The sequence below is a fragment of the Mustela nigripes genome, chromosome 13, assembly GCF_022355385.1.
Source record: "Mustela nigripes isolate SB6536 chromosome 13, MUSNIG.SB6536, whole genome shotgun sequence".
NCBI classification, from domain to species: Eukaryota; Metazoa; Chordata; class Mammalia; order Carnivora; family Mustelidae; genus Mustela; species Mustela nigripes.
This window is the reverse complement of record NC_081569.1, coordinates 103,572,832-103,598,000: the sequence shown is the minus strand read 5'-3', so window position 1 is coordinate 103,598,000 and position 25,169 is coordinate 103,572,832. Positions and strand designations below refer to the sequence as shown.

The following is a 25,169-nucleotide window of genomic DNA, read 5'->3' as shown; positions in this document are numbered from 1 at the left end:
ACGTAAAATATTTGAACACTAAAAAGACATGACAGTCTCATCAGAAACGAATTATTGGCACTGGAATCTGTACATCTCTGCAAACCAAAGACTTCCAAACAAAAACGGAAAGGGCTGCTCTTCTCTGAAGGCCTACATCACAACGGGGGTGGGAGAGAGGTGGTGCCAAATTCTGTATGGATGCAACAGTCAACATAAACAGTGCGGCTGTTCCGTTGCTCAGATCATTTTTTAATCATGATGCTGCCATTTATTTCAACAAATTAGTAGTCTTAAAAACCCTATTGAAGAAATGCTTTCCTTGGTTACTACTACTTAAATATTCTCTAAAGCTATGCTGTCCAATACAGTAGCCATTAACCACATGTGACTACTTAAATTTCAATTAAAATTAAAAATTCAGTTCTTCAATCATACTAGCTACTCTTCAAGGGCTCACTAGCTACATGTGACTAGTGGCTACCATATTGGAGCACACAAAGAATATTTTTATTATTGTAAAAAGTGCTACTGGACAGCACTGATCTGAAGAAAGTGCAATGTGCTGTATCTCATGAAATTTTTTTATTCAAAGTTGTTTAAAAATATCACTGTATCTCTGGGCTACAGATTAATAGTGATCTCTGTTCATAGGTGTCAAAGGATGCTATCAAATTTCTGATCATTATTTAGACAATTTATGAGGTATTCAGGAGGTCCACGTAAGATTCAAGTAAAACATGAACTCAGACATTTTTACTAACCATAAAAGAACAAAGTATTCAACAAAGTGAATACTGCATGGATGATGAAAGTAATTTAGTACTCATATTTAAAACATCTCTTTCTTCCACTAACATCCCATAAATCTTTAAATATAAAAGCATACATAACTACCATTTAAAGTTTCTCACAAGAATAAGGTAAATAGGCCAAATATTGCTCTACTTTACTTTTACTTTGGTGTCTTAACAAGGGGGTTAAAAACATTACTTAAATACAAACAAAAAGGTAGTAAATTAAAAGAATGATGGTCTTAGGAATAAATTGCTATGGGACAAGGACAAAAAAACAAGTTTTGGTTTTACACATGCAAAAAAAAATGCTCTCATTTGTATTGATATCTGATATCTGAGTTGACTGAATACTTTTAGGAAAATCAAACTCATGTTATTTTTGAATTTACTTTGTCAGAACACAAAGCAGATAATAATTATATATTACTTCTTCCAAATAGTTCTTGGATCGGAGGCAGGAAGTGGGGAACTGAATGGATTGGTTGGGTTTTTTTTTCTTAGTAGGTAAAAGCAGAACAACTCAATCATAAAATGCACACAGCTGTATCTAAAAGAAAAATGCAAACACAACTTAACCAACTTTATTTGACTGCATCTTATTTAGACAGCTTGCACATTTCAAATCCCATTAAATCTCTCTCTCCAAAAGGATATGGGACAATAGAAGAAAATTATGCAGCAATATCCAGTCATCAAACAGCAGTCCAATATTTTGAGATACACGTGATATTTTATAGATACTCAACTCATATCTGACGTCAATATAATTTATGGTTATGTTTTTACAAACCTGAAAGCCCTGTAACATTATAGCACTCATTTTAGTGATGTCATGGTGCACTAAAAAGTAACTCTGATGCACTACCAATTTGCTTTTATCTATGCTCCTGGAAAGTGATGAACTTCATGATTTTTAGACACCATAATAAATATACACATCCAGTCTTATACATGTCAGCCAATACCATAACACAGGGCAAGGTAAAATTAAAACATGTGACAAACAAACTTCTTTACATAGATTTGTCGAGCAAGTAGGGAGGGTAATTTGGGGAAGAGGCAGAAAATATTAAAACCAATTTTTCAATAGTAATTTTTTCTTTTTTTAAATTTTGCTGGCTTCAACTTCAAAAACTACTGTCTGGTTTCTGATCTGTGGACTTCTCGAGTAATTTCATCCTAATATAAGGGAAATTACAATCAGCCCACACATCAAAAATGATAGTATAGTATACCCGTTAGCTTCTTCAATACTAACATATATAGCTTCATGGTAGCATGTATAAAAATGTTCAGCAGTACCAACTGCCAAACCAGTGTCAGTGGATAGTACAGTCAGTCTTAAAGAGGCAGCACCCCGTTAAAAGAAAGTTGCACCAATTTTGCTCAGCTTTAGCCAAGTGAACTCACACTATCGATTTAAATGGGATTGTTTTAAGATTATATAAGAAAAATGAAAGCCCACTACCAAGAAGTAAATCAATGTATGATGCTACTGCAACTGGAACGGAGACTTAGTTTTGATGCTGGGTTATCATGCTAGACATTAAAATTTTAGTCCACTTAAGTAAACCATTTTTGCATAACCAAAGAAAGACATAAGGAAGACATTTATATTCAACATACACCAACTGAATAATACAGCAACGATCTGACTTTTTAGCCACATGTTAAGGTCATGTTTACAAACACCCAGGCAGTGCAGCAAAACATGGTCAATTCTAGGGGAAAAGGTCAGCAGAGATGGTTTCACTGACAATGTGCCAAAGACACAATGGCTGAAATGAAAATCTAGCATGTATCTATTTTAGAACTGTCCCCATTAGTGAGTCAATCAACTGTATGTTCATCAACTATCATTACTCATGAATCACCACGTAAAACATAAAGTGGTGAGATAAAATTTGATAACTCTTTTAGCTCAGTTCCCTCCATATTAAAAATAACAGAAGCATCACTATGACTGGCATTACTCTAAAGGCTAGAGCTCAAATGACATTTGAGCAAAGACATACTCAAAATCGTCAGCTGGAAAGCTGTGTATTGTGTGATCATCACATTTTAAATGTAATCAGTACTCTGCCCATTAAACTTTCAAGAACAACATAAAATGGAAAGAAATATTTGTCTTTAAAAAGAAGGATAAATGATCCCACCAGCAGGAAGATTTTATTTTTACCAAATCGGTGTACCACTATTTTGAAAGTATTTAATACCATGTTCACTTTCAAGACACTACACTGAGCAAGGAGCAGCTTTCCTTTAAAAAAAAAAAAATAAAATAAAAAAGGCAACAAACTTTCCTGAAAGGGGGCTTTTACCAACTGTTAATGGAGGTAGGGTTTTTAAAAAATACAGTAATTATAGCCATAAAATAAAATTCAAACCAAATCCTAGAGCAGAAGTAAAGCATATCCAAATTGAAGAAACAACAACACAGAATCCTACAAAACATTTTTCACAGAGCATCCATCTTTTTTTTTTTTTTTTAAATGGGTACCTAGGTTTTCCAGTTAAATTATCCATCACATATTTCCTGACTCAACTGAAAGCAATTAACTTCAAAATTTGTTACACTGAACAGATCGGCCAAAATACAATGTAAATGAACATGGTGATAACTATTAACGAAAACCCATAGGACTCATTCCAAAAATTTTTTTTTACAATTTTCCCTTTTGGTTTTCTGAGAACTAAGCAAAGCTTCCCCAAGAATTTGCTCAAATAAGTGAAAAGAAAAGAAAATCGGTTTAAAATGGATACAATGCACCTTGAAATTTATTTCCAAGACCAAGAACCAAAGTTAAGCATATTAAGAAACAGAAGCAATGTGAAATCCAAATCAAGTGGGAAAAAAAGTTCCAACTGCTTTGTAAAAGCTGTTCTTCACAGCTTAGTGATAATTTTGATTAAATAAAATCATACCAATTTACATTAATTTTCTATTCTTTTCCAAAAATTCCCTCACTCTCAAAAAAAAAAAAAAAGTGCATCCAAAAACCCAGCAATTCCCGGCTCCATCAACTTTTCTCATCCCTTTTGAGTCATTTCTCAAAGATTTTCCAAGTAGATTCAACTTCTTACTGTAAGGAAAAAAGGGACTTTACAGTAAACCACTCTGTCACTCACCTGGAAAAAAGTATCCAAATTATAAAAATCTGAAATAATTTATTATCAAATTTAGAATTTAAATAAAAACAAAAGTTTGCTTGCAAAGGCCTTAAAGAAAAGGAAAAGATAGCATGCATTCAAAAACTAGAGATGAAGACAAATATACTTATCTACACAGGCACTGGCAGACGCAATTTAATTGTTATCTTTACTCATTGTAAGACACACCCAACCCTACATAACATTTTTTTCATTCACTAATCACTGAGGTACCAATATTCAAGAATGGAAAATTTAATATTGAAAAAATAAAACCTAAAATTGAAGCTTTTCCCCCACCCCCTTCAGAAAACTATGGCAGGTTTCATGTGAAATGTTAGTATACTTAGATTTTTACAATCTTACATTGGCTTTTTTAAGGAACAAAAATCATGTTCCACTTACTGGTTCTGTGACAAAATGATCACTGTGTAAATGACATTGTCAGCAGACTTTGCAAATAAACAAACAAATCTTGGCTATCAACTGGCACATCTTGCTGGTACCAAAAGAACTCTTTAAGTTTAAAACAATCTCTTTTAATTCAGAACAAATGCGCCATGCCAAAGTGCAACAAATATTGTGCGACACTCAATGAGACACTGACAGATAAGAGCTGCATGGAAATTACTAAATCCACCTGCAAAGCAATTCTGTACAAATTGCATTGCATGCAAAGGTCGATTCTGTGTGGTTGGAAAGTTGTTCCTTGATGTCAGTTTCTCAACGCAGCCACAATTTAAGTCGCAGTGCATCAACTCCATTTAAATAGTATCTGAACAGCCTCTTATCTCGAACAAAACCAAGATTTTCATAAAGTTTCAAAGCAGACTTATTTGTTATTTCTGTTTCCAAAACAACCTGCAAAAAAAAAAAAGAGGAAACTGAGTTGCAATTTTATATATTTGAAATTAATTTTATAATTTCATAATGTGACAAATCACATATAAAGTAAACATCTTAAGTATTTTTTTTTAAGATTTTTTTTTTTTTAAAGATTTTATTTATTTATTTGACAGAGAGAGATCACAAGTAGGCAGAGAGGCAAGCAGAGAGAGAGGGAGAAGCAGGCTCCCTTGCCGAGCAGAAAGCCCAATGCGGGGCTCGATCCCAGGAACCTGAGATCATGACCTGGGCCAAAGGCAGAGGCTTAACCCACTGAGCCACCCAGGCGCCCAAACATTTTTAAGTATTTAAGAAAAACATACTGTATCGGTTTTAAATTGATGGTGAAACAAATGTTAAAGAAAAAAAACCCAGAAAAATAGTCACTGAAACTGTGATAGCAATTTTCTCTTGGGGCAAGGAGAGGTAGGAATGTGAACATTTCCTGTTCTATTGATTTTTTGTGATGTTTGGAAGTTTTAGCAATGAGAATATATGTTCTGTACTAAACAAAGATGAATTATTTCCCTGTGGAAAAAAACAGCATGACAAAAAGATGAAGAAAAAAAAAATCAACAATAAAAACTTGGAAGAAAAAGGACCAGTACTTGAAACTATTTGAATTGACCTCCGACGCCTATATTTTCATTAATTTGTCATCATTTATCCTGGTAACAACTACCATTTAATCTAGAGTCTACACCAGAATTTGCAAATTATAGCCCTTGGGCCAAATGTGAAAATAAAGTTTTATTGGAACACAACCAATGCCCATTTGTTTACGTGCTATCTAGGACTGCTCTCTCAATACAAGAAGCAGAGCCTAACAGCTGCACCAGAGATCTATAGTCTGCAATGTCTAAAATATTTATTATCTGACTCTCTGTTTAGACCAAAGGTACCCCAAAATTAGTTAACAGGAGGGTTTGTTAAAATAGATTGCTGACACCCCTGAGTATATTTGGGGTGGAGCCCAAGAATCTGTATTTTAAAAACTGCTACTTGATGCTGATGCTGCTAGTTGGGAGACTACAGTCTGCAAATAAATGACGACATATTATGGACACTAACACTTAACAGAAGAACACATAAAGTATTAACTTCTGAGTCTTTTTTAGAATGGCCCTGACAATGAATAAGTGACATTTTTTGATATTCTGATTTCCTTTTTTTGTTTTTACCTTCCTCTACCAATATATCCTCTATCCCATCCTCCTACCTTTTAGATGCACAGCTCTATTTGCCTTTCTATTGTTTCTCAACCTACCTCATTGAGAATTACCAAACAGTGAGCTACAGCTACTACTAGAACTACTACTACAAAACCTAAGGTATTTGAAGTGGGACAAAAAAGAGCAAAGTATAATTAAAGAAAGGCCCAAGTGAAGCCTATGAGACTTTCTATTCTATCTCAAGCTATCAAAACATTTGACAAGATTTCAAATGGATATAAAATAATAGGGAAAAGAATATACCTCAACTCATCCTCTGCAATAGTGAACTCATGATCAACTCCTCCTCCACAATTCTGTATCTTAGTAACAAGATCTCCATCCTAACAATGCCTCAAACCTGAAACCAAGAGTCATTGTTGAAATAATTTTTTCCCTCTCTATGCCCTGCTACAAACATCCAAGCACAAGTATTGCAATTTTCTCTCTTAAATCTCTCCTATCAACCCTTTTCTTTCTCTCCCTGATACCATTCTAGTCCAAGCTCCCAGAACACTGAAATTCTAAGATCCGTCTAACTCAAAAGTCTTCCATACTCTTGTTAACTCCCTGCTTAAAACCATCTGTTGACTCCTTTTTGTCCTCAAGATAATGTCCACAATCTAAAAGCAATATAAAGAAACCTAAAAGGCCCATCAAAATAATGGCCTTTACCTACCCTACCAACTTCACTTTAGGTCCCTCCAGCCCCCTGCCTGTGCTCTTTCAGCTCTCCATGATCAACACTGAACTTTCAGTTTCTGGAACCCACCGTGATCTTTCCCACCTTAAACCTTTCACACACGTTGTTTTCCTGTCTGGAAGGATGCTTTTCCTGTCCTCCTCGCTTTTGTTGTTAGTTTGTCCCTTCCAGACTGGGCGAAGTCTTCTTTTGTATTACCCCAACAGCACTCTGCACCATTCCTTATCCAACTACATTCTCATTCAACATTTAATGAGTGTGACAGCTCTCCTAGGTGATGAGCCTAAGAAGGGCAGGGATCATGTGTACCTCCTTCACAGCCGTTTCCTATGTACCTAACATACTGGCTAACACAGAGAAGGCTCTTAAATGTTTATAAATTATATACATCCTACATACCTTTCATTATATTACATATATTACATAAACATTAGACAAATGAAAGTTTTATCAAACTTTTAAATGACCAAAGTACTGAAAGAAAAAACATCATATTAAAGCAACTGCCTATATAATTTACTCATTAAAGTAAATCACTTGCTAAATATGAACTTTTAAGAGGTCTAAAAACAAGTAATGAATAAATCAGGAGCAAGAGAAAATATTACTAAGGAACACTTAAATAAATGTTGTACAACAAATAAATTGGTTTAAGAATAAAAGTCCCCCCAAACTACCAGAACTCCTACAGCAATTCAATAATGTGGCAGGATACAAAATCAATGTACAAAAATCAGTTGCTTTCTTATACACTAACAATGAAAATATAGAAAGGGAAATTAGAGAATCGATTCAATTGACTATAGCACCAAGAATCGTAAGATACCTGGGAATAAAACTAACCAAAGAGGTAAAGGATCTATACTTGGGGAACTAAAGAACACTCCCTGAAGAAATTGAAGAAGATGCAAAAAGATGGAAGAGCATTCCATGCTCATGGAATTGGAAGAGTAAACATTGTTACAATGTCTATACTGCCTAAAGCAATCTATATTTTCAATGCCATCCCAATCAAAATTCCACTGGCATTTTTCAAAGAGCTCTTTGAAAATCCTAAAATTTGTGTGGAACCAGAAGGGACCCCGAATTGCTAAGGAAATGTTGAAAAGGAAAAACAAAACTGGGGGCATGACATTGCCTAATTTCAAGCTTTACTACAAAGCTGTGATCACCAAGACAGCATAGTACTGGCATAAAAGCAGACACATAGACCAGTGGAACAGAGAACAGAGCCCAGATATGGACCCACAACTCTATGGTCAAATAATCTTTGACAAAACAGGAAAAAATATACAGTGTTTTGAAAAAAGTCTCTTTAATAAATGGTGCTGGGAAAATTGGACAGCAATGTATAAACAAATGAAACTTGACCATTCTCTTAAACCATACACAAAGAAAAACTCAAAATGGATGAAACATCTCAACATAAAGCAGGAATCTATCAAAATCCTAGAGGAGAACATAGGCAGTAACCTCTTCGACATTAGCCACAGCAACTTCTTTCAAGACATGTCTCCAAAGGCAAAGGAAACAAAACCAAAAATGAACTTTCGGGACTTCATCAAAATCAAAAGTTTCTCCACAGCAAAGGAAACGGTCAAAAAAACAAAGAGGCAACCCACAGAATGGGAGAAGATATTCGCAAATGACACTACAAAGGGCTGATATCCAAGATCTATAAAGAACTCCTCAAACTTAACACACACAAAACATATTATCATGTCAAAAAATGGGCAGAAGACATGAACAGACACTTCCCCAAAGAAGACAAACAAATGGCTAACAGACACATGAAAAAATGTTCATCATCATTAGCCATCAGAGATTAAAATCAAAATCACATTGAGATACCACCTTACACCAATTAGAATGACCAAAATTAACAAGACAGTAAACAAGAAGAGCTGGGGAGGATGTGGGGAAAGGGGAACCTTCTTACACTGTTGGTGGGAATGCAAGTTGGGGCAGCCACTTTGGAACAGTGTGGAGATTCCTTAAGAAATTAAAAATAGAGCTACCCTATGACCTGGCAATTGCACTACTGGGTATTTACACCAAAGATACAGATGTAGTGAAAAGAAGGGCCATATGTACCCCAATGTTCATAGCAGCAGTGGCCGCAATTGCCAAACTCTGGAAAGAACCAAGATACCCTTCAACAGATGAATAGATAAAGATCTGGTTCATATATACAATGTAATATTATGCCTCCATCAGAAAGGATGAATACCCAACTTTTTTATCAACATAAATGAGACGGGAAGAGATTATGCTGAGTGAAATAAGTCAAGCAGAGAGAGTCAATTATCATATGGTTTCGCTTAACTTGTGGAGCATAAAGAATAACAGAGGACATTGGGAGATAGGAGAGAAGTGAGTTGGAGGAAATCGGATTGGGGAGACAAACCATGAGGGGCTGTGGACTCTGAAAAACAAACTGAGGGTTTTGGAGGGGAGAAGGGCAGAGGGTTGGGTGAGCCTGGTGGTGGGTATTATGGAGGGCACGTATTGCATGGAACACTGGGTGAGGTGCATAAACAATGAATTTTGGAACACTGAAACAAAATCAAATCAAATTTTTAAAAAAAAGTGAAAGTCAACAGGGGCGCCTGGGTGGCTCAGTGCGTTAAGCGTCTGCCTTTGGCTCAGGTCATGATCTCAGGGTCTTGGGATCCAGCCCCGCATGGGGCTCTCTGCTCAGTGGGAGCCTGCTTCCCTTTCTCTCTCTGCCTGCCTCTCTGCCTAGTTGTGATCTGTCAAATAAATAAACAAAATCTTAAAAAAAAAAAAGAAGAACAAGAACAAGAACAAGAAAAGTCAACAATTTTTCCCAGCTCTTAAAAATATGGAATTTATTTTTTAGTAATGTATGTCATCTTCCAGTACGAAAGATCACTACAATCTGATCAATACAGGTTTTTAATTTTGAACAATTCTCTTGGGTAACTCCTAGAATTCTGTTTTAGGCCACCACCTAATTAGAGCTAAAATGTGTCAAAACAATTATCATGCGGGGTGCCTGGGTGGCTCAGTGGGTTAAGCCGCTGCCTTTGGCTCAGGTCATGATCTCGGGGTCCTGGGATCGAGTCCCGCATCGGGCTCTCTGCTCAGCAGGGGGTCTGCTTCCCTCTCTCTCTTTCTCTGCCTGCCTCTCCATCTACTTGTGATTTCTCTCTGTCAAATAAATAAATAAAATCTTAAAAAAAAAAAAAACAATTATCATGTGAAGCAATAAAGGTACAACACCACAAAACTTGGAACTTGATTTCACAGAAAAAGGAGTGAAAGTTTTTTTAAGTTATTATTTATTGAAGGCTTACTAAATGCTTTGTAAGGGATTTTACATGTATTATGTCATTTTACATGCATTTGTCATTACATTATTTTCAGAATAGCCCTATGAAACAGATATGATTTTCTCCAATCTACAAAAGAATGAAACTCAAGGCCACCAGTACTGCAGAAACAGACCAGACTGCAAATCTGAACTAAAACTTAATAGTACCCACTCTTCTGTGCCTCCCCCGCTGATTGTTTCCCAGAGTAAAACAAGGCAGCAAATGGGAGATCTAACCTACTTAAGACACAATGAAGCGAATCTAAGTCTATGTTTGTTAATATTTGGCAACTGAAAATAGTCAAGACACATCTGAAGCTTATTATGGCTACATAAATATACACATAAGGTGTGGTAAAGAGCTGTATTCATGTTTGTTGGCATGCTAACAGATTAGTGAAATACAGCCCAATTACACAGAAATGGAATTACACAAAGGGCTAACCTTAGTTTAAATGAAAAGATTCTCTCAGTACTCACATTCTCTAAACAAAGAGATCATCTGACAAAACAAAATGTCAAAAAAAAGTAACTACTTTTTAATACTTAATCACTCAAATTCTTATAAACACATTAAAAGAGAATCCCGGCTTATAGTGAACTCAGTATAAAACTACTCTTTCAGTCCACATCATGGGAGTATTACATAGGAAGACAAAGGATAATGAGGCTACTTTGGTCCCAAAGAAATTTGCCAAAGTAGAATTCTACTTAACAGAAAAAGGATTACTGTGAAGTTCCACGGACTCTCTTAGCAACAAACCATTGTCAGGATAAGCCAAACTATTACAGTTTTGAAAGACTTTTTTAATATCGTAGGCTGGAACTGCTGGAGGGAGGGCAAGCTGTTCACTGCTAGAACCTAAGCACTAGCCTATGGTCTGGAACCTCACAGACCTTCCATCAATACTACTGAATACTACTATTGCTTTTTTTTTTTTTTTTTTAAGATTTTATTTATTTGACAGAGAGAGACACAAAGAGAGAGGGAACATAAGCAGGGGGAATGAGAGAGGGAGAAGCAGGCTTCCCGCTGAGCAGGGAGCCCGATGTGGGCCTCGATCCCAGGACCCTGGGATCATGACCTGAGCCAAAGGCAGACACTTAACAACTAAGCCACCCAGGCAGCCGATAACTATTGCTTTTCATAACATTCCTTTAAGATCAGAATTACGATCATATGGCACAAAGAAACTATAACCCAGGACTCTCATAAGCAGTTCTTTAATCAGGACAAACTATTCAACCAAAAGTTCTTACAGCTTAAAGATCTCCATTTCATTCTGTTCTTTACCAAGCAGCCTCTGTCTGATAGCCAAAATATGTTTCCAGTGAAACTAAAACATTCAACATGTAACTGTTAAACATAAAAGGCTTAAAAGTCATCTTTGTACAATACCAAAAAATCATAAAAATATGAGATGTATTTGCACCTATCAAGATATTACATGCATTTTATTAATATGTAACAGATTTATTATTGGTTATAAGAAATTAGGCCACTGTTGGTAGGAATGTAAACTGGTACAGCTATCACTGAAATAGTTATGGAGGTTCCTTAAAAAATTAAAAATAGAACTACTATATGATCCAGCAATCCTACATTCCAGAACACTTTTTCATGCTGTTTGTATTTTCTTACTATTTCCTCTACTGTAAGACACAAACCCAAGATGCTTGTTCTAGAAGCCACTACATGTTTGGCAGCCAGAGCTGCCAAGTAACCAAGTTAAAGCAAGGTCAGCAATAAGGGTAATGCATTTCTCATTCATGAAGCAACAAATCCACTTGTTTCTTCTTTTGATGTTGTAACTTTACAGACAGCTCATATATACAGAAAATGAAAAAGATATTAGTTATGCTGTTTAACATGGCTAATTCTGACATAAAAAGTTAAGAAAGTCATAGTAAGGCAAAATGAAGATAAATAGTAGATCCAGAGAGTATTTCATTATTATTCAAACAAAAACATCATCTACATTTCAACTCTGTGATTACTCATTTTGGTTTAATATATTGTGAATTTATCATAAAAATGAAAAGAGCTACCAAGAACAATAAAACACGACTCAAGGTCTCAAATTCTACAAACAGAACAGGAAGGAAAAACTGACAGGATGTGCATGGTAAGGCTTCAGAGAGATTTCCAAATGTAACTCTCTACAGGTGCAGAAAATTTAAAATGTCTCTAAGAATTAAAAAAAATATATAGCAGTACAATCTAAGTGGTAGAAAATGTAATTTAAATCCCTCCTCAAATCTCTTTCCAATAATTTGCTGAAATTTCTTAACACTTTAAGGGAAAAGAAGGTTGACTTAATTTAATAAAAGTAAAATCATATGTCGGTTACTTTATAATTGGTTACTATATTCTTAGAAATTAAAATTTCAGTTTTCCTCAAAACAATGAATTATATATAAGACTGTTTTTACACATGATTTTGTTTTTACCAAAAGGTATTTTAACAACTGATAAACTCTGAGGAGATTTTTTGTTTTTTTTTTTTTTAAATCTTACTATGTACAAAATAAGTAAGATGACTGCCATTCCTAGAAAGCTTACAGAAAGTTCTGAAGCAAAGACAAGGTAATAATTCAAAATTCAAAAGTGCATTAAAAAAAGAGGTACAGATATAATGTTGCAAGCACTGACTTAATCAATCAACAAATACTTAAGAACCATTGTACTCTATCATAAATGCCACACTAAGTACAAAAACACAGCAGTAAACAGGAAGAGGAATCTCTGCTCTCCTTAGCAGCTAAGGGCACAGACTGAACAGCAAAGTAAATTTTTCAAAAACAGAAGCCAAGAAAACCACAGAAGCCACACAAATGATTCTGTCCAGAAGGATTAAGGAAAACTTAAAAAAGTTATTGATATTTATTTTGGATCTTAAAGACAGAGAAGTAGTTTAATAAAAAGAGGAGAATCAAGAAGCTACTAGGTCTAGCAAAAATATCAGTGATAAAATAGTTACACTGGGGTCGAGGGGGAAGAAACCAAACCAAAATGGAATGAAATGGTAATAAAAGGAAATGGAACCAACAAAGACAACAATTAACTATCAAAAATTAGAAGGGAAAAAGGGATAGAATTGTGCCTTATATAGTCTAAAACACAAGGAAAGGGAGAAGGAAAGCCTTATAAAGAGTAATCAAAGGTTCTAATCCCTTCATAGAGAATAACTTATCTGAACAATGTGGGACACAGACAATTTTTATTTTTATTTTTATTTTTTTTTTAAAGATTTTATTTATTTATTTGACAAAGATCACAAGTAGGCAGACAGGCAGGCAGAGAGAGAGAGAGAGAGAGAGAGAGAGAGAGAGAGGAGGAAGCAGGCTCCCTGCTGAGCAGAGAGCTGAATGTGGGGCTGGATCCCAGGACCCTGGGATCATGACCCGAGCTGAAGGCAGAGGCTTTAACCCACTGAGCCACCCAGGTGCCCCCAGACAATTTTTTTAAACACAGCAGAGTTCTCTAATTCGGAGGCAGAGTTATTCAAACTGCAAAAACATCATACAAAAGAAATAAGCTTATGGAACTATCATTTCAGACTAAGATTAGTTAAAATTCTTTTCTTCAAAAGTAAGGAAAGTAAATCAGAATTAGATTTTTAGGCCCACAATGAAAAGAGTATTTCTACCATAAAATGTGTCACTAATTTAGGGTCTAACTTTGAGACTAAAATGATAGAAGTCAAATCTCTCTATCAATCCCCAGAACTTTCAAAGGAAAACCAATATTATTTAAACATTTGTTCAGTTAAGGTAAAGCACACTACCCTGTCTCACAGGTAGTGACTAGGCTAACTCACAGAAGGTATAACACCATTACGGAACACAATACGCCCTTGTACACCCCCCCTCTTCACTGGAAACCACTCTTTTCAGTAGCAGTAGAGGATTAAAACATGGTCTTATCAACCCAAAGATTTCTCCAAACAGTTCAGCAACTTTTAGGAAGCTTGACTTCTCCTGATGAACTAACCAGTGTGGCTATGGTCCAAACATAGAAACTTACACCCATCAATATATACAATCCAATCCTCTTCTGCAAATTTTAGTTACCAGCCATTTAAATGATCAGTGTCACTGCATCTTTTACTTTGTGACATTATATTAAAAGTTGTGAACGATATAAGCTCCTTCACTATGTGTGAATTATCTCATCTGAAATAACGTTGAATATCTTGAAATGCCAGGATGATTTCTTCTATGCTGCCCAACATGCCTGAAGGCCTTCTCATAAAACCACCATTTAGTGTGATCTGTCAGAATACGAACTAATGTAAACAAGAAACGTGAGACTACTCTATGGTAAAGCTCTGTATTCCAACATGGAAACATGTTTGTGACATATTGTTAAATTAAAAAAAAAATTGCAGAATAATAATTATGGCTTCATTTGTGTAAAGAAAAAGTATTACACAGCTTAGATGTGTACTTCGAAATAGGAGGATACATGATCTGATGAACAGTAGCTGTAAGTGGAAAGAAGAATGAAGAGCTGCAGAGCGTGAGGACAGTGAATAAAGGAACTCTGTACCCCCAAATCACACATCATACTTAATGACTGTATACATTTTGTACAGGGAAAAAAAAAAAAAAAACCTTAAAAAAAAGTAATCAAAACAAGTTGTAGTCTTTTGAGGAAAAAAACCTAATTTCAACTATTTTGAGAACTTTCTAAAGCATGGTTACACTCCAATAATAAAGATAATTGTCACCTGTACTGTTCATAAAATTATTAGCACAATATAACCTTGTTCCTTCTCAGTCACCACGCCTATATTAAAAACATTTATACTTCTCTAGTTTATACTTATTTCCTTCCACATTATGACAGTAAATCTTAACATTCCCAACCATTACCATGAATTATGGAGCACTCACAATGTACAGAGCACAGTGCTCTAGGAAACAAAGAAATTATAGCCGTGGTTAGGCTGTACAAACAAGGTAAAGAGAAGACACTCTTAGGCTAATGTACAGAGAGGTCTACATTTAAAAAGTGGTTGTCTTTTTTTCTCCTCAGCCTTCTCATTATTTAATGCTGAGAGATTTTTTTCAAACATGGAATGGAATGTCTTGCATATGAGCTGACAGTTGGCACACAGTTTAAAAAAAAAATGTTATTTAGAGAGAAACTAAGGCTAGTATGGAAGGAAATTGCGTAAAATTAGTAATAACAGCTACCTTATATGACTTTAACTGATAACAAATCCTCTGAACACCAATTCTTCTGAATATCAATTATTTACTGAAAATGTCTAAGATTTCACCTTTACATTTTGACAAAGAGCAAATTTCAGCTCTCATTATCATCTTAAAATTTGTTCTAGGTCAAAATTCATGTGGTTTTAAAAGGAATATAATTTTTACCATAAGCGACAATTATATAATTATAGTTTGCAATGAAATTTGCAGTAAAATTTATTATGAGATATTTATTAAAAAAAAAAAAAACTGGTAGAATACCAGTTTAAGGTTTTAAACATTTAGAAAGACTTACCTCATCACAGTCTCCTTCAACCATGGCATATATAGCTTTCTTAACCAAGTTAGTACCTAGAATATAGATATGAGTATTAATGAAGGAAAATTTAGTTTCTTAAAGATACCTAAATTATCATATTCATAAGCACAGAAATATCAAATGCTGGCTTCTACCTTGAATGCACATACACACAATCTTAAGTGAGAAAAAAATTTAAACTGAGAGGCCAAGAGAACCTACACATAGCAATGTAAGTTTCCTTTTAAAAGACCTATCTCGGGGCGCCTGGGTGGCTCAGTGGTTAAAGCCTCTGCCTTCGGCTTGGGTCATGATCCCAGGGTCCTGGGATCGAGCCCCACGTCGGGCTCTCTGCTCCGCGGGGAGCCTGCTTCCTCCTCTCTCTCTGCCTGCCTCTCTGCCTACTTGTGATCTCTGTCAAATAAATAAATAAAATATTTAAAAAAAATAAATAAATAAATAAATAAAAATAAAAAAAATAAAAGACCTATCTCTGTCTCAACGTGTCACTTCCTGTGTTTTATCTGGTAATTGCCATGCTGAGGTACAAAATATGGCCTCATTAGGTTTAAATATGTGGTATGGTTTTGTTGTAAACTTAAAGCAGATTTGCCCTAATGTGAATTACTAACCTGCTTTTAAAATTAAATCAAGTGATTCATTCAAAATTAAAAAAAAAAAAAAAAAAGACCTATCTCTGTGTGTATCCTTTTTTCTTAGGTGTAATTACTTGCTCAAAGAAGGAGTTTGTGCTGTTCTGTTTAAAAGTAAGAGAAAAAGGGAAAAAGAAAAAGGCAAGATATAGTATGGCCAGAGCAACCCAGGAAACCCTTGAACTAGCCAGAAGTTACTACTAGACTCTTGAGCTAATTTTGCCAAAAATCACACCAGAAACTGCTGGGATGCAGACTGGGCCCAAAATACTGGTTGATTCCTACAAACCCTATAGGGAGCCTGAGCTACTGAAGTCCAGCATTCCCAAATGACGCCAGTATTCTCTGTAAATGTCTCGCAAAATGCATCCTAGTTTAGGGTCAGATGCATTTGGCTCGTAAGAGGGAAAACAACTGCCAACTCTGATTTTAAGAAATCCAAATTCTGTAAGGAATCTCTTAATTTCCCAACCATGCACATGAGGAAGAACATATTGCATGAGCCAAACAAAATGTCTATGGGCTAGCAAACAGCCCTCAAGCCACCAGGGTCTGCCCTGAGAACTAGCCAGACAATTGCTTATCATTTGCCATGAGCCCTTATCAGCTCTTTTTAATGTGCCAAAAATGCAAACTTGGCTTATATAACAAGTCCAATCCATTAAAATCCTTAGTAGTAAAATCTAACCTCTAGTTAAGAAAGGTTGGTTAAACCAAATGTATTAAGTCTACCTATTCATAATGATTTTTACTGACATCTCAAATTAATGTGAAACAGTCTTAAATTGGACAGTAACACTCGTATTAAAAAAAAAAAAAACCACAAGTGACAAAAAACTACTAGTAATTAAATACTGGTATAGGCATTAAATCTTTCACAAATACTTACTTAGCTTTACTAGATCCCAGAATTTGACATGGCCAGACAAGTGTTTGATCCCCATCCTCAACAAAGAGCCAGTGGGTCCTAGACACTAGGACAATGGCTCTTAACCAGGCTTACATCAGTCACCTGGGGAAGCTCCAGCCCACCTTCTAACAGGACAAACAAGATTCTCAGGAGGAGGGACCTACACATTTGCCTTTCAACCACCCAAATGATTCTAATGACCATTATAAATCACAAGAGTAAGATTAACTGAAAATGCCAGGAAAAGCAGACCCAAGAAAGAGATGGAATTGGGAATACTAAGAAAGCATTCTTTCCCCCAGTCCTCCCTGAACTGCCAGTATGTTTGAGGACTAGTACTAGCATTAATACTAAACAATGGTAACAATTTCTCCATAATTTTGCCTTGAGGTCCACTTAACACAGGTATAGACAGCTCCTAGAGGGCTGTTATCCATGCCCCAATGATGCTACTGAAAACTGCAGTATACAGTATAAACGAAGAATTTTGAATATGATCAAAAGAAATGTTTGGAGGTAAAAACTGATCACCTGTTACTTGCCAGAAAGATAATTTCTCAAAACATTAATAAAGAAACAATTCATTTTAAGAACATTTTTAAAATATTTTGAAATAAAAACAACCGTAATTTCCTTCTCTTACCTTCTTTCTCATTCCTACATATTTACATATAAATCTTTTGCTTTAAAAAACAAAAATGAAAATAACTTATGCATTCATTTAGTGACATAGTATTTTCCTTACCAATGCCATTTCTCCTGTATTTGGAATCCACGGCTAACATGGCTATATAACCTCTGCGGAACATCTTTTTGTGCATATCCAACTTGCAAACGATGGCACCTACACATTCCTCCCCTACCATGGCCTTAAAAATAAACAAACAGTTATGAAGAATACATTGCCATCAGGTACGGCACAATTACCCAGGGAAACAGCAACCAACCATTGGCCACACTTTTGAGGAAGGAGAGATAAGAATTCTAGTAATAGCAATCACTTAAGTTTCAGAAATCTCAATTCCAGAAGTCCTTTAAATGTTCCAGTTTTAAAATCATTCAACATTGTTCAACATTATTTAGGGTATGCTTATGCTTCTTACCAAACCCTAGGGGGAAAAGAAGCAAGATTCCCACAAAGCAAATATTCAAGTACCTTAAAAGAGGTGCTTATAATTATTTGCAATAAAGACCTACATGTTTAAGATTTGGGAAGGAGGAAATATGTGAAAGTAATTTTTTTAAGAAAATTCTTTAGGAAATGGTAAAGTATTGTAGACTTGCGTATCAAAGTACTGTAAATTTATCTCAATTCTAAAAAAGTTCTGCTGAAAGAAAAATATAAGACATATCTATAAATGAACAGTAGAGTTAGATTCTGACCAGAAGAAAAAAAGGTAATGATTTTCAGAAAAAAGACTTTTTTTTAAGGTATTCTTTGGATCCTGTCCAAGGTGTTTTTTCAGTGAAGGACTATGAAAAGTAGATATACGATGGTTTCATTTTTAGGGTACTCCTGACAGTATCATTATCATAAAGCTCAGAGAATATCCAGAGCTTAAAATCAGAGCTTCATATTAAAGCAAAAGCTTTAATATAATTTTATAGTTATTTTAACAAAAATGTATGTCTTTCCAGAGTGTTAAAGGTTACATATTGAATAACTGCTAATCATCCCCCATTTTCATTAAGATTTCCAGTGTTACCATTAAAAATGTTTTTCAAAAGTTCCTTCACTCATGAAAAGTTCTAGTGATACTGTATTCTGGTAAATATCAACAGGGATATAGCTCCAATTATTTAATAACATGTCAGCTTGCTAGAAATAGGTGTTTGCTATAAGAAGCACTCATTAAAAAACAGGAAAACTTCAAATTATCTCTTAATAAAATTAAATTTTCAGAAGAAACTATTTCAACAACAAAAACCAGGAATTGGGTTAAAAAATTGAAAAGACCAGTTTATACTTAACTTAAACTTAATTTTGATGTGACATTTTTCAGTTCATCATTCTGTAATATGATTAAAAAGTCCTTTTTTAATTGTGGAAAATCCTATAGGCAAGGTAATTCTAATCCATTTCACACAAATCTGAACTGGGTCAGAAAAATTCTCTTGAAGGGCTCTTAAACTGAACAATCCACACTAATTCATTCCTGTTTTATCACACAATCCAATAAACCTCTAAAATTTCTATTTCCATTTTCATTCACAATAAATCAATCTGGTTTTATCAAAATTCTTTTGAAAACTAAAATTTCTTCCTGAAATAAGACCTGAAAAATACACAAAAATTGGCTGGCTGAACAACTCTTAACAGCATTTTTCTGATTTGAAAGTAACTCACCTAAAATATATGTTTATGCGGTTGTGTATGTGTGTACATGTTTTACACATTAAATGGTACATTAAAAAGCTTTTTGACCTGATAAGCTAAGGAAAATGGAAACCTATATAAATCTATGACACAAAACTGTAGGACAGCTACACGTCAGTTAGTAAACCATCCAAAAGAAGCTTCTTCAAAATCAGAACCACTAGAAACAATACCATTGGACAATACTTTGAAATTGGATAGGAATTTCAAACAAATCTTTGTCCTTTGACCAAGGAAGTAAGAGGAAAACAAGTATTATACCACTTCACACTTAGACTAGATTGACTTATTCCTAATTAAGAGTATGAAGGAACAAAGATCAGGTACAAAATCAGTAAAAAAGATAAAAGCCCAATATATAATATGCCTGTTACTAATAAGATATTGATAGTAAGGAAGTTCTATTTTTTTTCTGATAAATTACTGGTTATACACTTAAAAGAATCACTAAACTAGGGACACCTCGGTGGCTCAGTTGGTTAAGCATCTGCCCTCGAATGAAGTCATAATCCCAGGATTCTGGGATCCAGTCCCACATTGGACTTCCTGCTCAGTGGGGAGCCTGCTTCTCCCTCTGCTTGCCTCTCCCTCTGCCTGTTGCTCCCCCTGTTGTGCTGTCTCTCTCTCTGACAAATAAATAAATAAAACCTTAAAAAAAAAAAAAAAGAATCACTAAACTGGGGAACGAGTGGGCGGATCAGTCGGTTAAGCATCTGCCTTCAGCTCAGGTCATGTTCCCAGGGTCCTGGGATCCAGTGCCACATCTGTGCTCCTTGCTCAGTGGGAAGCCTGCTGCTCCCCTTGCTTGCACACACTCTCTGACAAATAAATAAAGGCAATCTTAAAAAAAAAAAAATAAGTAATTGATAAACTGCTTGTCAGTTTTTCTAAATAAAAGCTCTGCACATATATTTGGAACTCTTACTATCAAATGTGTTCTTTTTTCAAGGATGGAAACTGAAAAATTCCTGGCAAGATTAAGACTGAACTCTACAAGGCCAAATGCTTGTTAATCTATAAAACTTGAAAAATGTAAGTTGTGTGAAATAGAAATTCCCAAATTCCAGAATGCCATACATGAGAAAACAGAGGAAGCCATGAAGTTAAATTTAGAATAAACAGACTATAATACATCACTGGTAGTAAGCTTAAGATGTTCAAAAAGGCACCAACAGCTCAAAAAAGGTAGAGATAAATTAGTTAAGACTAGAGTAACTAACAATGTCCCATTTGTCTGGTACTCTACTTTCACACTTTTTACAATTATTAGGAAGAATCATAAGAAACCATCATTTTTGTTAGTCCGATAAGGTCAAGTATTGGCAATTTTCTAAGGTTCAACCTCCTACACTCCATTTGATCCATTACAGGTTATATGAAAATCAGAAACATTTTGAAGGTTTTCAATCTCTTCAGATTATTCATGTTTGCAAGGACAAGAGTCCCTTGATGAGGCATAACTTGGTAACACAATGATCTTCACTGAATAGGTCAATAATATGTAACTTTTCAGGTTCTTGCTTATTTCCATATTGAGAGGTCAGGTAAAGTTCTAGCTTTACCTCTCAGGCACTAAATACTTGAAGCTTTATTTACTTTTTTAAAAAATTTTGTTTTTATGTAATCTCTATACCCAACCTGGGGCTCGAATTCACAAACATGAGATCAAGAGTGGCACGTTCTACTGACTGAGCCAGCCAGGCACCCCTAACTATCTGAAGATTTAAGCATTTTAAGTCATTTTGGTCCTTAATTTTTTTTTTTCCATTAAAAAAGGTGAAGTTGAGCTAGGTTATATTTAAGATTCTTTACAGTTCTAACATGATATGACTTAAAATAAATATACACACTTATATTTGTTTTAAGTTAGTTCTTATAGGAAATTCAAAAACTGGGGCCAACATAAAGGCCCCAATTCTAAATGGCTTCTGATTAACTACTATTTTATGTTCAATACCTCCAGATATGTATTTGCACTAGTAAATCTTAGATGTCAACCACCTGTACATATCTCAATTTCCAGATATTCAGAATTTAATGTTAAGTAAATTGGCTATTAAAGAGCTAAAGTACAAATTAGCTGATGAATTGGAAGGAGTCTATGAAATATCAAAATTAAAATTTACTAAGTTTATCAGAGTCTAAAATGGCAGACAAATTGAGAAAGGCCAAGGTAGTATCAGAACCCAACGCTGCCTAAATACTATATATACAACTGTTTTCTGTACATGAAATACATATTTGAAATACATATTTCAATTTAAGGTGTGACTCAATTTTATGCTTTTGTGGGTAAACTTACAATTAAATCAATCATAAATTTTTAGCAATTACATTGGCATTTAATATCACATGTAGAATAGTGCTATAAAATCACTTTCCCATGTTCACTGGCATAGGCATGGCTAAGAACTCCTATTTTGATAGAGTGGTTAGAGTCCTGGAAGAGCAGTTTTGTAGACTATATGATAGTTCCCACAATTTAAATAAACATACTACATTGAAGTTTAGTAGACTGAACATAGAAAATAGCAGAACCCCTACCATTATCTACAATACTGGAGCTATATTTTCAGATTATCAACATATGGAATAAAAAAGATGGATTTCTAAAGCACTGTCAAAATGTCTTGCAGGGATTTGCTAAGTGCAACTAAGTCAATGCTAAAACAGTAAACAACAGTAGTGCTTCTCCCTTTACACACCATAAAATACTTCTTAAAAGCATGTTGCTTTTCCTCAGAGAAAGTCAATGGAAACAAAATGCTTGTGAGGACACAAATATAATGCATATACCCTCAGTTAATATTTAAGTGGAAGGTTTCATACAGACTAAAACTGGTCAATATTACTGGGAAGAAACTACTGGTACTGCCAGTACTACATAAATTTTTTAAAAAATACAACTATTCAGCTTACTTCATAGCCAGATCTTTTTTGTTTACACATAAGTAAAAAAAAAATTTGTCAACTATACTTCACAGAAGCCAGTGTTACTACTAGCATTTAGGTATATCTATGACCATTTTCTTAAAGAAAAAAATTAGATTAGTAACAATTTCACACTTAAGTTTCCTACATTCCAAAAAGGCATTTTGTTCAAGTTTCAGGAGTCTTTCAGCGACCAAAAGTGTTAGTAGCGCCTTCTACAATCTAGCACTAGAAAACAGGCTGGCTACAACTGTTAATTGTCCTGTTGAAGTAAAAGGAAACAATTTCCATAATTACAGAAAACGCTTGTAAGATTTAATTCTCCAATGTGGCCACAGCAAGTTTACTGACAATCATGTTCACCAAAACATGTTTATGCATACACTCTTCCCTGATTACGGCTGCAATTGAGAGATTAATAAAGCCTGTATCCGAACAGAACCATGTTCAAATTAAATAATTGCAAAGTGCTTTGAGGACGAGGGAAGGTAATTAAAGACGGTTAAACATGATTATAAGCTAATATAAACAGGATCCAAGACCCCCAACATGCATCACACAGGCTTGTTGCATTTACATTATCAAGTTCAGCCAGATGAAGACGTCTTACCTTCAGAACACTTTCATTAAACAACTAGTAGTGTGCACACGCACTTTACATCATGTAACGTACTACGAAACGCAGGAGTATACATCCACTGCCACTCTCAGCCCTCACACTCCCTGCCCTGCACGGCCTGGATCTCTCTGCTGGGTTCACCCTCTTTGCATTCCATCCACTTACCAAGAAGCACAGCTGTGGCCAGTTGTGGATAAAATATCTATAGGTATAAATGGAGTAGGGTTCAGACAGATCTTTGGTGATCAGTCTCATGATATCGGGCATTTGTAGCTCGGATTCATATCGGACATAACGTATCGTCCGATCCTCCCCAGGCTCAACCTCCCTGCCTGAGGGGCTTCTTAAACTGCAGCCGGCGGTCAGGGATGAAGACAGCAGCCGCACCTGCTCGTCTTCCTCCTCCTCCTCCTGCTCCGTGCCCTCCGCCAGTCCATTGCGGGCCGCCGCAGGATCGCTCGCCGCCACTGCCTCTGCCGGGCTGGGGAGCGCAGTTCTTCCATTACTGGGGAGGCAGTGAGGGGGACTCTCGCCCGAGTGTACCCCAGCTCCTTTTGTTGCAGTCGCTCTGGGCCCCCCGTCGGGGGTGGCCGTGGTCGTGGCCGTGTCGGCCACGCTCAAAACCTTGCTCTTGAGGGAGGCGGCCGCCCGGAGGTGCCGCAGTTCGGGGCTGATCAATCCGTTGAGCTGCTGCTGCTCCTGCGGCGGCTGAGGGCAGCGGAGGCACGGATGCCCCTTGGCCGCCGCCGTCGCCTCGCCGCCCGCCGGGCTCCTGCCGCCGCCGCCTTCGTGCTCCTCGTCGTCCTCCTCGTCCTCGCTGCAGCAGGCGAGGGCGGCCCCCGCCGGGAAGGGACAGCGGGGCTCGGCCGCCGCCGAGGCCGGAGGTGCTGGTGGTGGGAGGAGGCTGCTAGGCCCAGGCGGTACCTCCGCCATCCTAGAGGCGACACAGACCGAGAGGGGAGGCCATGAGACCCGGCGGACTAGCGCGCAGCAGAGGGGGCGGCGGGCGGGGGGGCGGCGGTGAAGGTGGGGAGGGGGAACAAAGGCAGAAACCGTCCCTCACGGAGCAGCCCCCCAATTCCGCGCCTCCCCCCCCGCTCTTCAGCGCCGCCCAGCTGTTCAGCCGGCCACCGTCCCCGTCCGCCCGCACCCATCGCTGGCCCTGTCACCCGCGGCCCCTCCCTGTCCCTTCCTCGCGGCTCACCCCGCACAGGTCCCCGCCGCCACTGCCGCCACTCCTCTTCCTCCTCAGCCGCCGCCGCCGCCGCCGCCTTCGCCGCCGCGGCCGCCTCCACCGCCGCCAAGGTTCACACTCAGCCGCCGTCGCCGTAAAGCGCCTCGGCTGTTACCCCGGGTAAAGTTTCCTAGGCCTGGCTTTACGACACTTCCCTGCCTGCCGGCTGCCGGGGCCAAGGGAAAGGGGCGTGGAGGGAGGTGACCTGTGGAGGGGCGGGGACGAAGGTGTCTCTTGTGGGCTCTGGGGGGAGGCCGAGTGCTAATGGGTGGGGCTGTAGGGCGGGGAAGTTGCTCAGGGCTTCAGAGTCTCCGGCTCCCGCCCCACTGTCCTCGGCTTTGGAACTCCTCCGCGGGCGGAGGTTAAGACGCTGGGCGGGGGGAGAGATGGGCAGGCCGGCCGTCCACCGAGCTGCCGCGAAGCCTGCGGGCTGGTGGCCTGCCGACCTGAAAGCACACGAGTTCCCTAAAACTGCTCCTCCTCAGCTGTACTACGTTTGCCCTGACCCGGGGAAGGGCAAGGGAGGAAGGCAGAGGGGAGAGGGCGGTTACCTGAGTCCCTTAAAAATGGAGCAAAACGGGAGAAAATCGAAAGAGAAAGGCTGTTAAAAGCTGTTAAAAACTGGTTGTTTGCAGTGTGAGTTAAGTTTGATTAGTCGACCCTTTTGAGACAAGACAAGCTGGACAGGTGGTCCTTTTCCTCTCCCCTTACCCCCTTCACCCCACCCAGGAATTTGGAGGTAAATGTGATTAAAAGGTGCCGGACAGATAGAAGCACGTCTGAGGAAGAGTTAGAGGTGGTGGAATAGAGTGACAACGGCTAGAAAAGCACAAGCCTAAACTTGTGACACAAACTGTCACCA

At 37.3% G+C, this 25,169-nt stretch overlaps 1 protein-coding gene across 1 annotated transcript; it reads right to left on the bottom strand.

Moving 5' to 3' along the window:
• Positions 1-1,324: 1,324 nt before the first annotated feature.
• On the bottom strand, positions 1,325-24,434 carry NAA30 (N-alpha-acetyltransferase 30, NatC catalytic subunit). The gene is made up of 5 exons (XM_059373276.1): positions 24,278-24,434; positions 23,239-24,007; positions 17,892-18,015; positions 15,581-15,636; positions 1,325-4,787 (listed from the first exon to the last, which is right to left on the bottom strand). The coding sequence occupies exons 2-5, from the start codon at positions 24,004-24,006 to the stop codon at positions 4,650-4,652; spliced, it is 1,086 nt and encodes a 361-aa protein (XP_059229259.1). The 5' UTR covers position 24,007; positions 24,278-24,434; the 3' UTR covers positions 1,325-4,649.
• Between the last annotated feature and the right edge of the window lie 735 nt (positions 24,435-25,169).

Excerpts from the sequence above, each read along its gene's own strand:
- NAA30 (XM_059373276.1), bottom strand. The coding sequence starts at position 24,006 with ATGGCGGAGGTACCGCCTGGGCCTAGCAGCCTCCTCCCACCACCAGCA. Across the intron at positions 15,637-17,891 it reads ATACAGGAGAAATGGCATTG|GTACTAACTTGGTTAAGAAA; the intron begins GTAAGGAAAATA and ends TCTATATTCTAG. Across the intron at positions 4,788-15,580 it reads TTGAAGGAGACTGTGATGAG|GTTGTTTTGGAAACAGAAAT; the intron begins GTAAGTCTTTCT and ends TTTTTTTTGCAG.